This window comes from Zea mays, chromosome 1, assembly GCF_902167145.1.
Source record: "Zea mays cultivar B73 chromosome 1, Zm-B73-REFERENCE-NAM-5.0, whole genome shotgun sequence".
Lineage (NCBI taxonomy): Eukaryota > Viridiplantae > Streptophyta > Magnoliopsida > Poales > Poaceae > Zea > Zea mays.
In genome coordinates this window covers 187,579,606-187,598,521 of record NC_050096.1, presented here as the reverse complement: position 1 = coordinate 187,598,521, position 18,916 = coordinate 187,579,606, and the positions used below count along the sequence as shown (strand labels likewise).

The window sequence follows — 18,916 nt, the reverse complement described above, 5'->3', positions numbered from 1 at the left end:
GATATTTATGTTTGTGTTGGCTATTTATGTCTGTGATGATATCTGTGATGTATATATGTGATATATATGTGATATCTTCTGTTTGTGTGGATGGAATACAAAAAACAAATAAAAAGGTATATACTGGTCACTTTGCCGAGTGTTACACTCGGCAAAGAGGCTCTTTGCCGAGTGTCAGGGTCATAACACTCGGCAAAGAGCACAGACCTGGGCACCGGCTTAGGTTCTTTGTCGAGTGTTATGTCGCTGACACTCGGCAAAGAGGTCGGCTTTGCCGAGTGCCGCACAGAACACTCGGCAAAGAGCTTGACATGGGGACCCTCTCTGGCGGGCTCTTTGCCGAGTGTCCCAACTGACACTCGGCAAAGAAGACGGCTTTGCCGAGTGCTGCCAGAAAGACACTCGGCAAAGATATCTTGGTTGCCGAGTGTCACCGTTGACACTCGGCAAAGCCACCGTCTCTGTCACTCGGCGCCGTAACGGCCGCTTTTCTTTGCCGAGTGCCCCCTAGCACTCGGCAAACATCTTTGCCGAGTGCCCGACAAAAAGCACTCGGCAAAGAAGGCTTTGCCGATGTACTGTTTGCCGAGCCTTCTTTGCCGAGTGTCACACTCGGCAAAGCCTTTGCCGAGTGTTTTTAAGTATTCGCCGAGTGCTTCAGGCACTCGGCAAAGCTATTGATTCCGGTAGTGAATTGCATGATCAATATATTATTGTTACTGTAATATGCCACACGAATTTTACATATCACGCCGCATCTATATTTCATAATAATTTTTTACTATCGTAATAATGCACGCGCAAAGACCTAGTTATTATATAATCATCTTAGCCCTCTCGCTGGATCTCTATCTTCTCTCACGCCGCCGCCGCCCTTTCCAGGGTTCCACCGAGGGTGTTCCATAAGGGTGTTCCATCTACGATGGAGCACCGCGCGGCGGCGCCAGATGTGATCGTCCAGGTGAACTCCGCAGCCGTGGCGGCCGTGGACGAGAGAATCTCGACGTGTCAGATCACCGAGGAGGAAGGCGGCATCGTCGGCCACGAGCAGGTCCCCGTCGGCTGCCTCGCCCGCCGGACCTTCAGCCAGTCGTACAGAACGAGGCCCCGCAACCCTCTGGTACGTACGAACGACATGCATCATCCATCCAATCCAACAAAAAAAAATACTACTATTTCTTATTCTTTCATTGACAACGTGTGCGTGACGGCGCCGCCGCAGGAGTTCACCGGGTGGCAGCTGGCGCTGCTGGCGTACCAGTCGCTGGGCGTGGTGTACGGCGACATCGGGACGTCGCCGCTCTATACCTTCTCGTCCTTCGCGCTTCCGGACCCCGGCACCGCCGACATCCTCGGCATCCTCAGCCTCATCCTCTGGACACTCACGCTCGTCAGCCTCGTCAAGTACGTCTTCATCGTGCTCCACGCAGATGACCATGGAGAAGGTACAACGCTAGCATTAAAAAAAATGTTGTTATTATTGTTCGTGGATCTTCTAACGATCATGCATGCACATGGAAGGTTGATAGTAGATCTCAATCTAGTCAATAGCTGCACCGCGCTTAAAATGCGGCTAATTTAGTTAGATCCAACGAACTGCCATGCATATATGCGGTGGGCGAAATCTGGTTCTTGTGCGTAATAATCTAGTCTGCGCTTAAATTCTAGTTTACAAATTCAGAGGATGTATGTATACGTGTGTGCATGCAGGTGGCACCTTTGCCCTGTACTCGCTCCTGCGGCAGCACGTCAACTTCAGCGGCAAGTCGGTGCCGGTGCCGGTCACCCGGCTGGCGTCGGATGCCAACCTCAGGTTCCACAGCAGGAAGAGCAGCCAGCAACCGAGGATGCTCGAGTTCCTGGAAGGCAGCGCCATGGCGCAGGCGGTCATCACCTACCTTGTGCTGGTTGGAACATGCATGGTGATGGGTGACGGTGCCCTCACTCCATCCATCTCAGGTATTCACTTCATCGTCGTTGTCATCGGGTCATTACTGTATTTTAATAAGGTCTAATTCTCTTTTCGATTTCGATCCTGATACTGTTCTCTTGAATCTATCTAGTCCTGTCAGCAGTTCAAGGGATCCAGTCAAGATCTTCTAGCATCAAACAAGGTAGGTAGAAGCAACAATAAATAATCCATGTTCTATCATTGTAAGGGAAAACAACAACAACAACAACAACGAATAATAATCCATGTTCTCTTTATTTCAGGCCACGTTGTCCTTCTGTGCGTGGTTATCTTGGTCATCCTTTTCCTGTTTCAACAGTACGGCACGAGCAAAGTTGGCTTCACCTTTTCTCCCATCATGCTCGTCTGGTTTGCGTTGATCGCGTCCACTGGACTGTACAACATCATCAAGCATTATCCCCCGGTTCTGAAAGCCATATCGCCGCATTACATATACCTTTTCTTCGCTAGGAACAAAAGGGCAGGATGGGAGCAGTTTGGAACAGTTGTTTTGTGCATAACAGGTGCCGAAGCTATGTTTGCTGACTTAGGTCATTTCAACAAGAAATCAATCCAGGTAATAACTAATAACATGCTTATTATTTTCCTACCATATTATATATATATATATATATATATATATATATATATATATATATATATATATATATATATATATATATATATATATATATATATATATATATATATAGATAATAAACCATTCATGCTAATGACTTTTCCGTTGTCGTCCCTGCAGATGGCATACTCGTGCCTGGTCTACCCATCACTGATACTCGCATACGCTGGCCAGGCAGCATTTCTGATCAAGAACCCATCTAAGCTCAGCACAACGTTCTACAGCAGCGTCCCAGAGCCACTGTTTTGGCCGGTGTTCGTCGTAGCCACTTTGGCTGCCATCGTTGCGAGCCAGGCACTGATATCTGCCAGCTTCTCCATCGTCAGGCAGTCGGTTGCTCTAGGTTGTTTTCCTAGAGTTACCATGAAGCATACCTCAAAGAAGTACGAGGGTCGAGTGTACTCTCCAGAGATCAACTACTTCTTGATGGTTGCCTGCATATTGATCACTGTTGGCTTCAAGGGTGGACCAGAGATTGGGCAAGCCTATGGTAAGCACAATTTTTCATGCATGGTATTGCATAAATTTAAGATACTACTTAATTTGTACAGATATCATGCTTTAATTGCTGGATATATGCAGTATTATATTACTTCCTTCGTTTTATTTTTACTTATCGCTGGATAGCATAAAATTGAACTATCCAGCGACAACTAAAAAGAAATGGAGGGAGTATAACTTACTGAAGCTACGGTGAACAATTAATTAATGTACATGCACATCCTTTTTGGCCGCCCTGCATGCAGGTGTTGCAGTGATATGGGTTATGCTTATCACAACACACCTGATCACAGTGGTCATGGTGATAATATGGCAGCTCCATTCTGCGATAGCTTGGTCATTTTATGTCATCTTCGCTGCCATCGAAGGTCTTATGACGATCTCACTGCTGTATAAGATTGCACAGGGTGGCTGGGTTCCATTTGCAATAACTGCATTCTTCCTTATAATCACACTCTCTTGGACCTACGGGCGAAGCAAGAAGCAGGAATACGAGGTGAGCAACCTGATGGATAGGCAGGAGTTCATCAAGACAGTGAACACGAGCAACAGAGTACCTGGAATATGCATCTTCTGCACGGACTTGATGAACGGCATCCCGCCGATTGTGCGCCACTACGTCGAGCACATGGGCTGCCTCCGCGAGCTGATGGTGTTCGTCACTGTGAGGCATCTGCCTGTGACGTCTGTGCTGCCTGAGGAGCGCTTCCTCTTCGACAGGCTGGAGCCTTTTGGTGTCTACAGGTGCATAGTCCAGTATGGTTACATGGACACCCAGAACATGGAGGACGATGAGTACGTCGTGTCGATCGTTGCGTCCCTCAAGGAAATAGCTCAAAGCGGTGCTGAGATCCTGATGATGGATTCCGCTCTAGCGAACGGGACGACCTTTGTGCTTGGAAGGGTCATCCTAAACATGAGTCCCCAGCGGAACAACTGCTTCAAGCGCTTTGTTATCAACAACCTGTACAGGTTCCTGCAGAAGAACTTCAGGTCCAACATTTCCAGTCTGAAGATAGCTCCTAGCAAAACCTTGCAGGTTGGAATGCAATATGAGATTTGAGTAGAGGAGCCTTGCAAGATATGATGGACGTGAGATTCTAGAACATGCAGACGTGGGTAGTTTAGAATTAGATGTTTTTTGTTTTGTTTTTGAAACTAGCGATCTGTTTGTAATTAGGTCAGCCTCGCCATACAAAGCTACCATGGTCATAACTTTGGAACTATTTATTTGAGTGTGGTCTTTGTTGCACAATTGTACATTTATATATTTCTTTGAAGCAAGATTGGTTTCTTTAAGCCCAATCGACAAACATTATATGGTCCGGATTACTCATGTTTGTCCCATCCCACATCCACAAACATTCCCTTGTCCACGACACAAACAGGTCACAGAAGCGGCCATGCTATCTGGTCCCTTTTGCTCAGATCCCTGGCATCCCAAATATTTGCAAGGGGACACATTGCCCCCCACCATGTCTTTTATTTTGGTAATGGATGTTCTAAATTCGTTGATCACAAATTCACAATGGCAAACGAACTTGGGCTTTTGCAACCCCTTCTAAGGAGAGGACATGGGTAGCGAATATCCCTTCATTCTGATGATATTGTCCTATTTCTGCAGCCTGGAATAGATAAACTAAATCTGGTTAAGGAACTCCTCTAAGTTTTTGGAGTACAGCCTCAAGTCTGACCACCAATATCAGTAAGTGTACAATGACTCTCATCCAATGCAATGTTCAAAGCATCCAAGCTGCACAGAGTATATTGCCCTGCAAGTTGGTGTCCTTCCCTTGCAAATATTTGGGCCTCCCACTTTCACTTTGAAGACCTTCCAAAACTGATTTCCTTGAACTCATTGATAAGATTTCTAATAAATTGCCAGGGTGGAAGGCCACGTTGATGAACCAGGTTGGGAGAGAGGTCCAAATCAAATCAGTGTTAACTACCATTCCAATCTACCATTCAATATCCCTTCAATGCCCAAAGTGAGATCTCAAAGCCATTGATAAAATCCAAAGACGCTTCCTCTCGAAAGGTCACAAGGATGTTAGAGGTGGACATTGTCTGGTCAATTGGAACAAGGTGTGAAGGCCAATTAATTTGGGAAGATTAGGAATTCACAATTTGGAGATGGTTGAATGGGCCCTTAATATGAGGTGGTTGTAGTTAAAGAAAACTGATCCAAACCGTATGTGGACTGACCTAGAGATTAAAGTTCATCCAAATGTTGCAACCGGAAATCGAACATTATGGCTAGCAGCTCCGCGAGCGCGCCTTGCGACCGCGGAGGCGACTCCAACTCGGAGCCGCCCGACGCCGGCTCCCGTCGTCCACCCACCACCGCCCGCACCACCCACCCAGGCCTCACGCCACGCGTTCTGCCGCCCACTGGAGCTTCGCGCGCCGGAGCTTTGCCGCTTGTTTCAGGGACGCTCCTCCGTCCAGGTGCCCGCATGCAGGGATGGCTCCTCGCCAACTATCATTCCACCGCTACCCCAGGTTCGGTTTGCCACCAAATGTCGGCTCATCTCTGGTTAACTCCATCTTCCCTTCTCCCCCACTACAACATCCACTCCGTCAGCAACGCCGCAAACTACCTCCTCTCGGTGCATCCGGATCGCCTCCGCGTCGTGTGCTTGCGTCCTTGGGTGTTCAGGGTCTCAGTCGCCAGTCAAAATATTGCGAATGTAATTGTGACTCGGGGTCCTCTTGTTCTTGCGTCATCTGTGCTCATTCCGCACCACTCTCTGGCCTCTGCGGTGCGCGCCGTTGCCCGCCTCGCAGAGTCGTCCGAGGTTGAAGATGATGTTATCAATGCAGCACAACCACCCCCCGCCCTGTGGTCGCGTCGTCACTGCCGCCCATCCTGTCTACTGTGTCCGATCACTGCAAAAAATCCAGGGATACGGTTCTGTCTGACTCCGCCGCTGTCACACCCGGCTTTAAGGAACAAAGCCAGGTGCATTTCATACATGCGCCAAGAAGACAACATATATAATAACAGAGTGTATAGAGATAAATGTCACAAAACATCAGAGTACTTATTACATAGCGGGATACTTATTACAAAATAAAAGAATAAATATAAAACAAACTAAGGATCGTCGGCGCCAATGTCAACTGAGAAACGCCACCTAGATCAGATCATACTCCTCGCCTTGTGGCTCCTCCTGAACCACTTGTTCTTCTCCTGTGGGGGGGTGTGAGACAGGAAGGGTGAGCTCACACATTATCATAGCTCAACAAGTTGTGGGGAACCAGTGGACATGAACTCACAAAGGTGGGAGTTCATGTGATGTGTAAGGCTAAATCAATGACAGGGGTTAAAGCTGAGCATTGCTTTTTAAGTAGTTGGTCAAACTTTTATTAGCAGTTACTAAATGTAAGTAAATACCAAACCTTAAGTAAAGTAATTGAACAAATTAATAATAAACCAATGCAATGCAAATGACCAAATTGAATTTAAGTTCCATAATTTAAACATCAGAGAGTCCTGAGCTGCTCATGACCGTGAGCTCGGCTAGTATACCAGTTTTACACTCTACAGAGGTTGTACCCTTTACCCACAAGTCATGTTACCCATCTGCTAAGGGGTCGCGAATCCCATACACCTCTACCTAGGAAGCGCGGCAAGGCAACACTACGAGGCCTTTACAAAGTTCCACTAGCTTCCGAAAACCCGCTACAGTTTATGGGAAGAGCACTTGCAAGAATCCCCCGTCTGACCGCCATCACAGCTAAATCAACCCGAGAACCTCCTTGCATGCAACTCCCCTACTGCCCTTGCCCCTTCCGGGTAAGGTATGCTTCCACTAGCTTTCCTAATTAGTCAGCCAAGGGCGTCCCATTAAACCCTTGTGGTGGCACGTGTTTCTCAAGTTAAGCTCTATGTTCCAATTAACATTAATGAACTTGACATGAACATAAATAGAATAACAAGAATAATTGGAACATAGATATAATAAATGATTATCCCAAAACCATGTAAAGCAATAGCAAACTACCCAAGTGATTCAGGGGTAAACAAGGTAATGAGATAAACAATCTAGGGTGACCTATCGGGTCCCATCAAAATTAACCTATGCATGGATAAATGATATTAAAGAACATTATTGGGTAAAAAATGGTCAAGGGCACAACTTGCCTTCAATGAGCTCCTGCTCAGCTACTTCTATCTGCTGCTCACTAGGATCCTCAGTCACGGGCTCTTCTACTCGCCACAATACAAACAAGCACAGTGTATATAGAGAAATTAACATCACACCAAACATGAATATTCTACATATTAAAATAAAATCCTAGGAACAGAAATCATAATTTTTGGAGTTACAGATTTTAAGTTATGGATTTTCAAAGGTTTTATGTGTTTAAAATAGATTAAGTGAGGAATTAAATTTCTTACTGTTTTCATGACAAAACAGAGGCTCTAAGTGAAAGAGAATAATATTACAAAATTTTAGCAACTGGAATGAAGTAATTTGGACTAGAAATGGATTTTCTATGAATTTATCAAGTTATAGTAATTGTTTTCATATTAAAAATCTATTTTCAATTCATTTATTCAAATTTAAGTCAGCTCTGGACTAGGCCTCAATTACTAAAAAGTGCAGGGGTCTCGAGATAATATATCTAAGACACAGTGCATAGAGACTATGGACGGCGGGTTGATTCGTTAAAATTATAAGGTCCTTTCTGCAAACTGCGCACTCCGAAGGGGTATGGATCACTTCAAGCCGTCCGATTAGAATTCGACCGCTAGGATTAGACTTACCCCCGGTCGAATCGGTACCGATCGACCACCGCACGATCTAAATCTGGCGCTCCTGATTTAAAAGCCCCAAACCGAATCTCGCCCACACGATACAGATCGAACGTCTACAGCAACCCTAAACCGAACCGTTATCCTAGATCTAATCCTATCCGTTCGTCCCAGATCAACGGACCAGGTCGCGTCTCCTACCTCCGCCGCAATCTATCCCGGTGGCGATTCATCCTGCGGTCGCGCCCCTCACCGGTGATAGCCATTCGGTGAATTGAAACCTAATACTATGTTCTGATACGCGCAGATGGTACAGTGGGTCCAGGTGAACACGTATGAGCATCACGTACCAGGAATTGCATAGCAGAGGTCCCAGGCACCGATGAACAGCGGACGCACGGTAGATGCGCCCGACGGTGAGAAATTCCCCCACAACCGATCGTGAATCTTTCACCGGGATGCGTCAAGAGGGCACAACATCACAATATGGACCTTCCCCCGGGGCTTTTCGGGTCTGACGATAGGTGTGGCACGATTTTGAAGGCGGCGACAATGGTGTTTGGCGAAGGCTTGGGTACTGGGTCCAGGGGTTCACGGCAGGAGCCCAAGGACCAGCTTTTATCTCCGAGCGCGCGGATGGTCAGAAGCGCACGCGCGGCAGCGGAAGACTCGGCCGGTTGGTTGGCGAATTCGCCGTGAGCATGCGCGCGGTATTCGGACGACTGAACGAGGAAGTATGCGCCGTCCCGTTTGGGAAGAGGAACAGGATCCTCCTGACCTGTGAGCCCGCACCAACCAGCGGATCCACACGCACGCTCGGCTAGCTGACCGCGGGACCTACCCGCCAGTCACAGCGCCTCGGTGAGCTGAGAGCGCGCGCGGAGGAAAGAGGTAAGTGGCCGGGATGTCAGCGAGGCCATAGGGATGGTGAGCACCCGACCAGGAGGCCCCACTTGTCGAAGCCAGGGAAGAAGTTGGGCTGGCGCAGGGGGATTTCCTGGTGGGCCGAAAAGGGATGAACCGACCCAGATAAGTTTCCTTTTTCTTTTCTTTTTTGTTTCCTTTTTTCTCCTTTTCAAATTCAAACTCATTTCAAATTTAAACTCCGTTCTGGTGGCAATTTTGTCCTCAGTTTATATTGTGCTATTAAGGTACTGACCTTGAAGATACCTATTTTTATATATATTTTCTATAAATCCAATGTTCTTCCCCTTTCTTTTCTCTATTTTCATGGTTTTATTTTCAAGTTAGGGTTTAAATTCCATGGACCAATTGATATGCTATTAATGACACATTTATTTTATTAAATACAAATGCACCATCATGTACAACTCAGCATGGTGCAAGATTTAAGGGTATATCTTTTTATTATTTATTTGTTGTTTGAATATGGTGTTCACATGTGATGATAAGTAATTTCAACACACACATAAAATATAGGAAATGACTTTTCTCCTCTTTTGTTATATATTACAAACTGGGTGTTACAAATCCTACCCCTCTTAAAAATAATCTCGTCCTCGAGATTTAGGAAGAACGAGGGAAAAGATGGGGAAAATCTATGTGAAGCTCTTCTTCTCTTTCCCATGTTGCTTCATCTTCGCCATGGTGACTCCATTGCACTTTGCACATCTTTATCACCTTATTTCTTGTAACTCGAGTCAATGTATCAAGAATCTTGATCGGGTACTCCGCGTAAGTCAAATCACCCTGAACACTAAGCTCTTCCATTGGTAACTGTTCCTCAGGGACACGGAGACACTTCTTCAGTTGAGATACGTGCAACACATTATGCACATCCGATAGACTAGCAGGTAACTCGAGTTGGTATGTCATCTCCCCAACTCGCCTAAAGATCAAGAATGGTCCAATATAGCGTGGGGACAATTTGCCCTTAACTTTGAATCTCCTCATTCCACGAAGTGGTGACACCTTGAGGTACACATAATCTCCTTCTTCAAATTCCAGTGGCCTCCTTCTATTATCAGCATAACTCTTTTGCCTGGTTTGAGCCACCCTCAAATTCTCTCGAATTAAACGGACTTGTTCTTCTGCTTCTTGAATCAGTTCAGGCCCAAAGAATTGTCTTTCTCCAGTCTGATCCCAATATAGAGGAGTCCTGCATTTCCTGCCATACAGAGCTTCAAAAGGTGACATCTTCAAGCTGGCCTGGTACCTATTATTATAAGAGAACTCAGCATAAGGTAGACTCTTATCCCAACTTCCTCCATGCTGAAGGGCACATGCTCTCAACATATCTTCCAGTACTTGATTAGTTCTTTCAGTCTGTCCATCAGTCTGGGGGTGATAAGTCGTACTAAAATTCAACTTCGTGCTCATGTTCTCATGAAAGCTTCTCCAAAATCTTGAGGTAAACTGCGAACCTCGATCAGACACGATCTTCTTTGATACTCCATGTAAACACACAATCTGAGCCATATATAACTCTGCTAGCTGAGAACCTTTATAAGTAGTCTTCATAGGAATAAAGTGAGCCACTTTAGTCAATCTATCCACAATCACCCATATAGCATCATATCCTTTCTGGGTGCGAGGCAATCCAGTAATAAAATCCATACCAATCTCTTCCCACTTCCACTCAGGTATCTTCAGTGGATGCAATAGTCCAGCCGGTCTCTGGTGTTCAGCCTTAACTCTTTGACATACATCGCACATAGCCACATGTGCAGCCACATCTCTTTTCAATCCATGCCACCAATATTTCCGCTTCAAATCCTGATACATCTTGGTACTACCAGGATGAATAGAATAATCCGAATCATGGGCCTCTTTTAAAATAGTCTCTCGAAGGCTTTCAATATCAGGAACACACATCCTGTCCTTGAACCACACAGTGCCTTGCTCATCTTCCGTGAATTCCGGACCTCGACCTTCAGTAATTAGATGCTTAATTTCTTGTATTTTAGCATCACCAATTTGTCCTTTGCGGATTTCTTGCTCCAAGGTAGGTTCCACATCAATAGTAACTCCTTCCGTATGGGCAACTATCCCCAGGTTAAGTCTCCTGAAGTCCTCAACAATCTCATCAGGTAGCTGGGCAACAATAGCTGAATGAACATGCTCCTTGCGACTCAAGGCATCTGCAACCAAATTTGCCTTGCTCGGGTGATAGTGAATCTCCAAATCATAATCCTTAATAAGCTCCAACCAACGGCGTTGCCTAAGGTTGAGATCCTTCTGAGTGAATATATACTTCAAACTCTTATGATCCGTATATACTTGGCACTTGGTTCCCATAATATAATGTCTCCAAATCTTAAGTGCATGCACAACGGCTGCCAATTCCAAGTCATGCGTGGGGTAGTTCAATTCATGTCTCCGTAACTGACGAGACGCATAGGCAATCACATGTCCTTCTTGCATGAGCACACATCCTAAGCCTTGGCCACATGCATCACAATAAATATCAAATCCTTTCTGTAGGTCTGGCATAACCAATACTGATGGCGACATCAACCTCTTCTTCAATTGATCAAAGCTGTCTTGGCATTTCTCGTCACACTTAAATTCTCTTCCTTTCTCCAAAAGTGAAGTCATAGGTTTAGCAATCTTAGAAAATCCTTCAATAAATCTCCGATAATATCCTGCTTGTCCCAAGAAACTCCGAATCTCAGTAACTGTAGTGGGTACTCTCCACTCCATTATCTCCTTAACTTTAGCAGGATCCACTGATATTCCACCATTAGAAATGATATGACCAAGAAATGGCACCTCGCCAATCCAAAACTTGCACTTGCTGAACTTGGCATATAGTTGGTTATCTCGTAGCTTCTGTAGCACCAATCTCAGATGTTCCTCATGATCACTATCACTCTTGGAATAGATAAGAATATCGTCGATGAATACCACGACGAATCTGTCCAAATACTCCATAAACACCTTGTTCATCAAGTTCATAAAATAAGCTGGTGCATTGGTTAATCCAAACGACATCACAGTGAACTCATATAATCCATATCGAGTCGAGAAAGCCATCTTAGGAATATCCGATGGTCTAATCCTCATCTGATGGTATCCCAATCGGAGATCAATCTTCGAGAATACTCTAGCTCCTCTCATCTGATCAAATAAATCCTCAATACGGGGTAACAGATACTTGTTCTTCACAGTAACATCGTTGAGGGATCTATAATCCACACACATTCTTTGTGATCCATCCTTCTTCTGTACAAACAGAACCGGCGCTCCCCAAGGTGAGGAACTCGGACGAATGTACCCAGCCTCTTGTAACTCAGTTAACTGCTTCTTCAGTTCCTTCAACTCTTCTACGGACATCCTGTATGGCCGTTTAGAAATAGGGGTAGTTCCAGGTAGGAGATCAATAACAAACTCAACTTCTCTATCAGGTGGCATCCCTGGTAACTCCACTGGAAAGATATCCGGAAAATCTCTAACCATACTGATGTTGTCACCAACAAACTCCTCAGGTATAAAGAACATTGCACGTTTGGATGAGGTGGTTACTGCAATATTAACTTGAAATCTTTCTCCTTTAGTGGTAGTGAGTTCTACGGTACCTCTACCACATGCTATAACGGCCTTTGCCTTTCTTAACCATGACATACCAAGGATCAGATCTATACTGCTTGCCTGTAATATTATAGTGGTAGCTCCAAATTCTCTACCCATAATGGTCAATGTCAATCTACGTGTCATTTGATTCGCCTCAACAGGCCCTTTAGGTGTAATTACTATCATTGGTTTTCTCATATTTAGCAGTGGTATTTCATTTGTGTTGGCATATCTAGCAGACATAAATGAATGTGTGGCACCAGAATCAAATAAGATGGTTGCAGGAATTGCATTAACATAAAACATACCAAGTACGATGTCTGCACCATCCGGAGTAGCATCAACACTGACTTGATTAACCTTGGCAATAGAATATCCCTTGCCAGATCCTGGAGTTTGTTGCCTATTCTGAACTGGAGTAGTAGCAATCCTCTGTGGGCAGACATTTGCATAATGACCAGTCTTCCCACACTTGAAACAAGTAGTGCCTGGACTCTGTCCTGAAAACTTCATCGGAGTGCTAGTAGGGGTAGCCTGTCGAGGAGGTGGAGTCCTCAGTGGTGATTGCTGAACTGGGCGCTGGCCTCCGCCAATGCGAACTGGTGTACCCTGGGGTGAACTGTAGCGAGGACGAACACTGCTGCTTCCTTGTCCTTGAGATATAGCGTTTCTCTTCAAATCTCCCAGCTGAACACGCTTGTGTTCAATAGCTAGCGCCTTATCGAGTAGCCTCTGAAATGATGGAAATGTATGTGCCACCAGAGCATATTGCAGGGGTCCATTAATTCCTTCAATGAAATGCTCTTGCTTCCTCTCATCCTCAGCAACTTCATCTGGTGCATATCTGGAGAGCTGAATGAACTTATTGCGATACTCGCTGACTGACATACTTCCTTGCTTCAGCGACAGAAATTCTTTCTTCTTAATCTTCATCATTCCAGCTGGTATATGATAATTCCTGAACTGTGTACTGAACTCTGCCCAAGTAATAGTATCCGCAGCATCATGGGCAGCAGTATATGAATCTCACCAGTCAGCAGCAGGACCTGTCAGACGTCCAGAAGCATATAAAACCTTCTCCCGATCAGTGCATTATGCAATATTCAACATCTTTTCCACAGATTTCAGTCAATCATTCGCGTCCAGTGGATCAGAAGAGCTTGCAAATGTAGGTGGCTTATGACTCATGAACTCTCTATGCTTATCTCGGGGTGGAACTAGTGGTGGTGGTGGAGGCAGTGGTACTTGTTGTTGTTGCTGCTGTTGTTGCATTTGCTGTTGCAGCTGCTGTTGCACCCTCCTTTCCTGGCGTATCTCCTCTCGTTCCTGGCGCAACTCCTGTCGTATCTCTTCTCTTTCTTGGCGCATCTCCTAGCATTCTTGCTGCATCTGAGCACGCATATCCGCCATAGTGTCCGCCATTTGTTGCATTATCCTCATCTGAGCTGCAATCAGTGGGTCCACTCCGCCCGGTGGAGGATTAGGAGGATTCATCTCTGCTGGCTGTGGCTGGGGTTGTCTATATATCCACCGAGTGTGTCGATTACGAGGTAAATCAATTCCACCACCCCGCCTGGTATTGACCATCTGAGTTAGATACATATGGTAAGAGAATAGTAGACAAGGAAGGTAATTACAAATCATGTTACTTTGGGGGATTTATTAGCTAAGCAGATTAATATTTTACCTACTAAAGCTAATTCAATACCTTATGTTGGTACATGCTAAGATGTCCATCTATAATAATTCAATCAATCAAAGAAGCAAATCAGGCATTTAGCATCAGCACAATCAACCAATCATTTAAATAAAGAAAATAGTTTTAAATTTTGTCTTAGGTTCCCTATCTCTTATAAAGATCATAATGGTAGGATTCCAAGGTGTGAAATCCATCTTGTCTTAGAATAGAGGAGGTAAGAATGATCAGAGTAGAACAGTAGAAGGTGAGACAGGATCAAGATAAGTATAGAAAGAATCAGAGTGAGATAAGTATAGAATGAATCAGAGTAAGGTGAGTAGGTAAGGGTTATCCATTTCTATATAGGTTTTGTCCTACAGTCAACATTTCCTCTGATACCACTTCTGTCACACCCGGCTTTATGGAACAAAGCCAGGTGCATTTCATACATGCGCCAAGAAGACAACATATATAATAACAGAGTGTATAGAGATAAATGTCACAAAACATCAGAGTACTTATTACATAGCGGAAGACTTATTACAAAATAAAAGAATAAATATAAAACAAACTAAGGATCGTCGGCGCCAATGTCAACTGAGAAACGCCACCTAGATCAGATCATACTCCTCGCCTTGTGGCTCCTCCTGAACCACCTGTTCTTCTCCTGTGGGGGGTATGAGACAGCAAGGGTGAGCTCACACATGATCATAGCTCAACAAGTTGTGGGGAACCAGTGGACATGAACTCACAAAGGTGGGAGTTCATGTGATGTGTAAGGCTAAATCAATGACAGGGGTTAAAGCTGAGCATTGCTTTTTAAGTAGTTGGTCAAACTTTTATTAGCAGTTACTAAATGTAAGTAAATACCAAACCTTAAGTAAAGTAATTGAACAAATTAATAATAAACCCATGCAATGCAAATGACCAAATTGAATTTACGTTCCATAATTTAAACATCAGAGAGTCCTGAGCTGCTCATGACCGTGAGCTCGGCTAGTATACCAATTTTACACTCTGCAGAGGTTGTACCCTTTACCCACAAGTCATGTTACCCATCTGCCAAGGGGTCGCGAATCCCATACACCTCTACCTAGGAAGCGCTGCAAGGCAACACTACGAGGCCTTTACAAAGTTCCACTAGCTTCCGAAAACCCGCTACAGTTATGGGAAGAGCACTTGCAAGAATCCCCCGTCTGACCGCCATCGCAGCTAAATCAACCCGAGGACCTCCTTGCATGCAACTCCCCTACTGCCCTTGCCCCTTTCGGGTAAGGTAGTCTTCCACTAGCTTTCCTAATTAGTCAGCCAAGAGCGTCCCATTAAACCCTTGTGGTGGCACGTGTTTCTCAAGTTAAGCTCTATGCTCCAATTAACATTAATGAACTTGACATGAACATAAATAGAATAAAAAGAATAATTGGAACATAGATATAATAAATGATTATCCCGAAACCATGTAAAGCAATAGCAAACTACCCAAGTGATTCAGGGGTAAACAAGGTAATGAGATAAACAATCTAGGGTGACCTATCGGGTCCCATCAAAATTAACCTATGCATGGATAAATGATATTAAAGAACATTATTGGGTAAAAAATGGTCAAGGGCACAACTTGCCTTCAATGAGCTCCTGCTCAGCTACTTCTATCTGCTGCTCACTAGGATCCTCAGTCACGGGCTCTTCTACTCGCCACAATACAAACAAGCACAGTGTATATAGAGAAATTAACATCACACCAAACATGTGAAAAAAATACACAACAATATTCTACATATTAAAATAAAATCCTAGGAACAGGAATCATAATTTTTGGAGTTACAGATTTTAGGTTATGGATTTTCAAAGGTTTTATGTGTTTAAAATAGATTAAGTGAGGAATTAAATTTCTTACTGTTTTCATGACAAAACAGAGGCTCTAAGTGAAAGAGAATAATATTACAAAATTTTAGCAACTGGAATGAAGTAATTTGGACTAGAAGTGGATTTTCTATGAATTTATCAAGTTATAGTAATTGTTTTCATATTAAAAATCTATTTTCATTTCATTTATTCAAATTTAAGTCAGCTCTGGACTAGGCCTCAATTACTAAAAAGTGCAAGGGTCTTGAGATAATATATCTAAGACACGGTGCATAGAGACTATGGACGGCGGGTTGATTCGTTAAAATTATAAGGTCCTTTCTGCAAACTGCGCACTCCGAAGGGGTATGGATCACTTCAAGTCGTCCGATTAGAATTCGACCGCTAGGATTAGACTTATCCCCGGCTGAATTGGTACCGATCGACCACCGCACGATCTAAATCTGGCGCTCCTGATTTAAAAGCCCCAAACCGAATCTCGCCCACACGATATAGATCGAACGGCTACAACAACCCTAAACCGAACCGTTATCCTAGATCTAATCCTATCCGTTCGTCCCAGATCAACGGACCAGGTCGCGTCTCCTACCTCCGCCGCAATCTATCCCGGCGGCGATTCATCCTGCGGCCGCGCCCCTCACCGGTGATAGCCATTCAGTGAATTGAAACCTAATACTATGTTCCGATACGCGCAGATGGTACAGTGGGTCCAGGTGAACACGTATGAGCATCACGTACCAGGAATTGTAGAGCAGAGGTCCCAGGCACCGATGAATAGCGGACGCACGGTAGATGCGCCCGACGGCGAGAAATTCCCCCACAACCGATCGTGAATCTTTCACCGGGATGCGTCAAGAGGGCACAACATCACAATACGGACCTTCCCCCGGGGCTTTTCGGGTCTCACGATAGGTGTGGCGCGATTTTGAGGGCGGCGACAATGGTGTTTGGCGAAGGCTTGGGTACTGGGTCCAGGGGTTCACGGCAGGAGCCCAAGGACCAGCTTTTATCTCCGAGCGCGCGGATGGTCAGAAGCGCACGCGCGGCAGCGGAAGACTCGGCCGGTTGGTTGGCGAATTCGCCGTGAGCATGCGCGCAGTATTCGGACGACTGAACGAGGCAGTATGCGCCGTCCCGTTTGGGAAGAGGAACAGGATCCTCCTGACCTGTGAGCCCGCACCAACCAGCGGATCCACGCGCACGCTCGGCTAGCTGACCGTGGGACCTACCCGCCAGTCACATCGCCTCGGTGAGCTGAGAGCGCGCGCAGAGGATAGAGGTAAGTGGTCGGGATGTCAGCGAGGCCATAGGGATGGTGAGCACCCAACCAGGAGGCCCCACTTGTCGAAGCCAGGGAAGAAGTTGGGCTGGCGTAGGGGGATTTCCTGGTGGGCCGAAAAGGGATGAACCGACCCAGATAAGTTTCCTTTTTCTTTTCTTTTTTGTTTCCTTTTTTCTCCTTTTCAAATTCAAACTCATTTCAAATTTAAACTCCGTTCTGGTGGCAATTTTGTCCTCAGTTTATATTGTGCTATTAAGGTACTGACCTTGAAGATACCTATTTTTATATACATTTTCTATAAATCCAATGTTCTTCCCCTTTCTTTTCTCTATTTTCAGGGTTTTATTTTCAAGTTAGGGTTTAAATTCCATGGACCAATTGATATGCTATTAATGACACATTTATTTTATTAAATACAAATGCACCATCATGTACAACTCAGCATGGTGCAAGATTTAAGGGTTTATCTTTTTATTATTTATTTGTTGTTTGAATATGGTGTTCACATGTGATGATAAGTAATTTCAACACACACATAAAATATAGGAAATGACTTTTCTCCTCTTTTGTTATATATTACAAACTGGGTGTTACAGCCGCGGTCTCTGACAATGGTGAAATTACACGTCTTGTCTCACCTGCCCCCCTTTGCTGCCCCTCCCCGTCCCGACTGTCGCTCGCCTTGCGACTGCCGCGCCCCCTGAGAGCTGTAAATCCTTTTTAAACGCTGTGCTCTCGCCCGCCAAAGCTCCTCCTCGCCAACCCCGCCAAAACCTCCGCCTACCACCCACCACCTCCAGCTGCTTTCGTTGCCTTGCTGCGGACCACCAGGTTCATGACTGTCGCGGCCCTGTTCGCTGTCGCGGTTGCGGTCGTTTCGGGCATCGACGCAGAAGCTATCCTCCCTCGCCACACCCCCCCATTTCTTCCCCCCAATGCTTTGACGTCCGCATGGTCGTTCGTGGCGGGAAGAGCCACCTTGGCCGACAGCCCTCGTCGCCGCGCTCACCTGACGGCAGACGTTCCCCCCCTCCGCCCCCAGCCACCCCACTGCCGGTGCGGGCCTCCTCGGCCCCACCCCCACCCCCCTTCCTCTTGGCACCTCCAGGCCTCCCGTTCTCCCGGGGGATGGCAACGACGTCCCCGCCTGGGAAGGGCGAAATCACTTCTTTGAGGCTTGGCTGCCGCAGGGTGACCTGCTTCTCAAGAACCGCCTGGCGTTCGCCTTCCTTGATAACCCGGCGGCTATCCCCGACATTTCGTCCTTCGTCGACGCCGCTCTCGAGTCTATGTGTCCCGACATCCGCGTCGAACTCCTCCCATCTTCTAGAGGGGTCAAACTCCTGCGGTTCGCCAACAACTCAGACCGGTAGCGGCTGTGGGCGCTCAACCCTATCAGTTTTGGGGGTCGTTCCTCACCCTGGAGCGTCCAGAGGAGACCTCTAACAGATTCACCCGCACACCCGAGTGGTTGGCTCTGGTGGCCCTCACTGACTTCCCTCCAGAGCAGTGGTCGGAGGCCTCTATCCGTCGCTGCTTCACGGCGGGAGCTGAAGTACTTGAGATCAACCCGGACTGTCTGGATGGACACAATTATGGCCCCCTCCAGCTGGTCTTGCAAGTGAATCACTATCTTGACATCCCCTAAGAGATTCTCGTCTCTGAACCCTGTGGCCTTTCCGGCGAAGGTAGCCTGGTTCAGGTGA

The 18,916-nt window shown here is 45.9% G+C and overlaps 1 protein-coding gene across 1 annotated transcript; it reads left to right on the top strand.

Annotated features, from left to right (window-relative positions):
* Positions 1 to 850: 850 nt before the first annotated feature.
* LOC100282550 (potassium transporter 17) lies at positions 851 to 4,344 on the top strand. Its single transcript, NM_001155458.1, has 7 exons — positions 851 to 1,120; positions 1,223 to 1,445; positions 1,711 to 1,959; positions 2,064 to 2,114; positions 2,215 to 2,528; positions 2,712 to 3,081; positions 3,338 to 4,344. Exons 1-7 carry the CDS (start codon positions 923 to 925, stop codon positions 4,153 to 4,155), a joined length of 2,223 nt encoding a protein of 740 aa, NP_001148930.1. The 5' UTR covers positions 851 to 922; the 3' UTR covers positions 4,156 to 4,344.
* Positions 4,345 to 18,916: the final 14,572 nt, after the last annotated feature.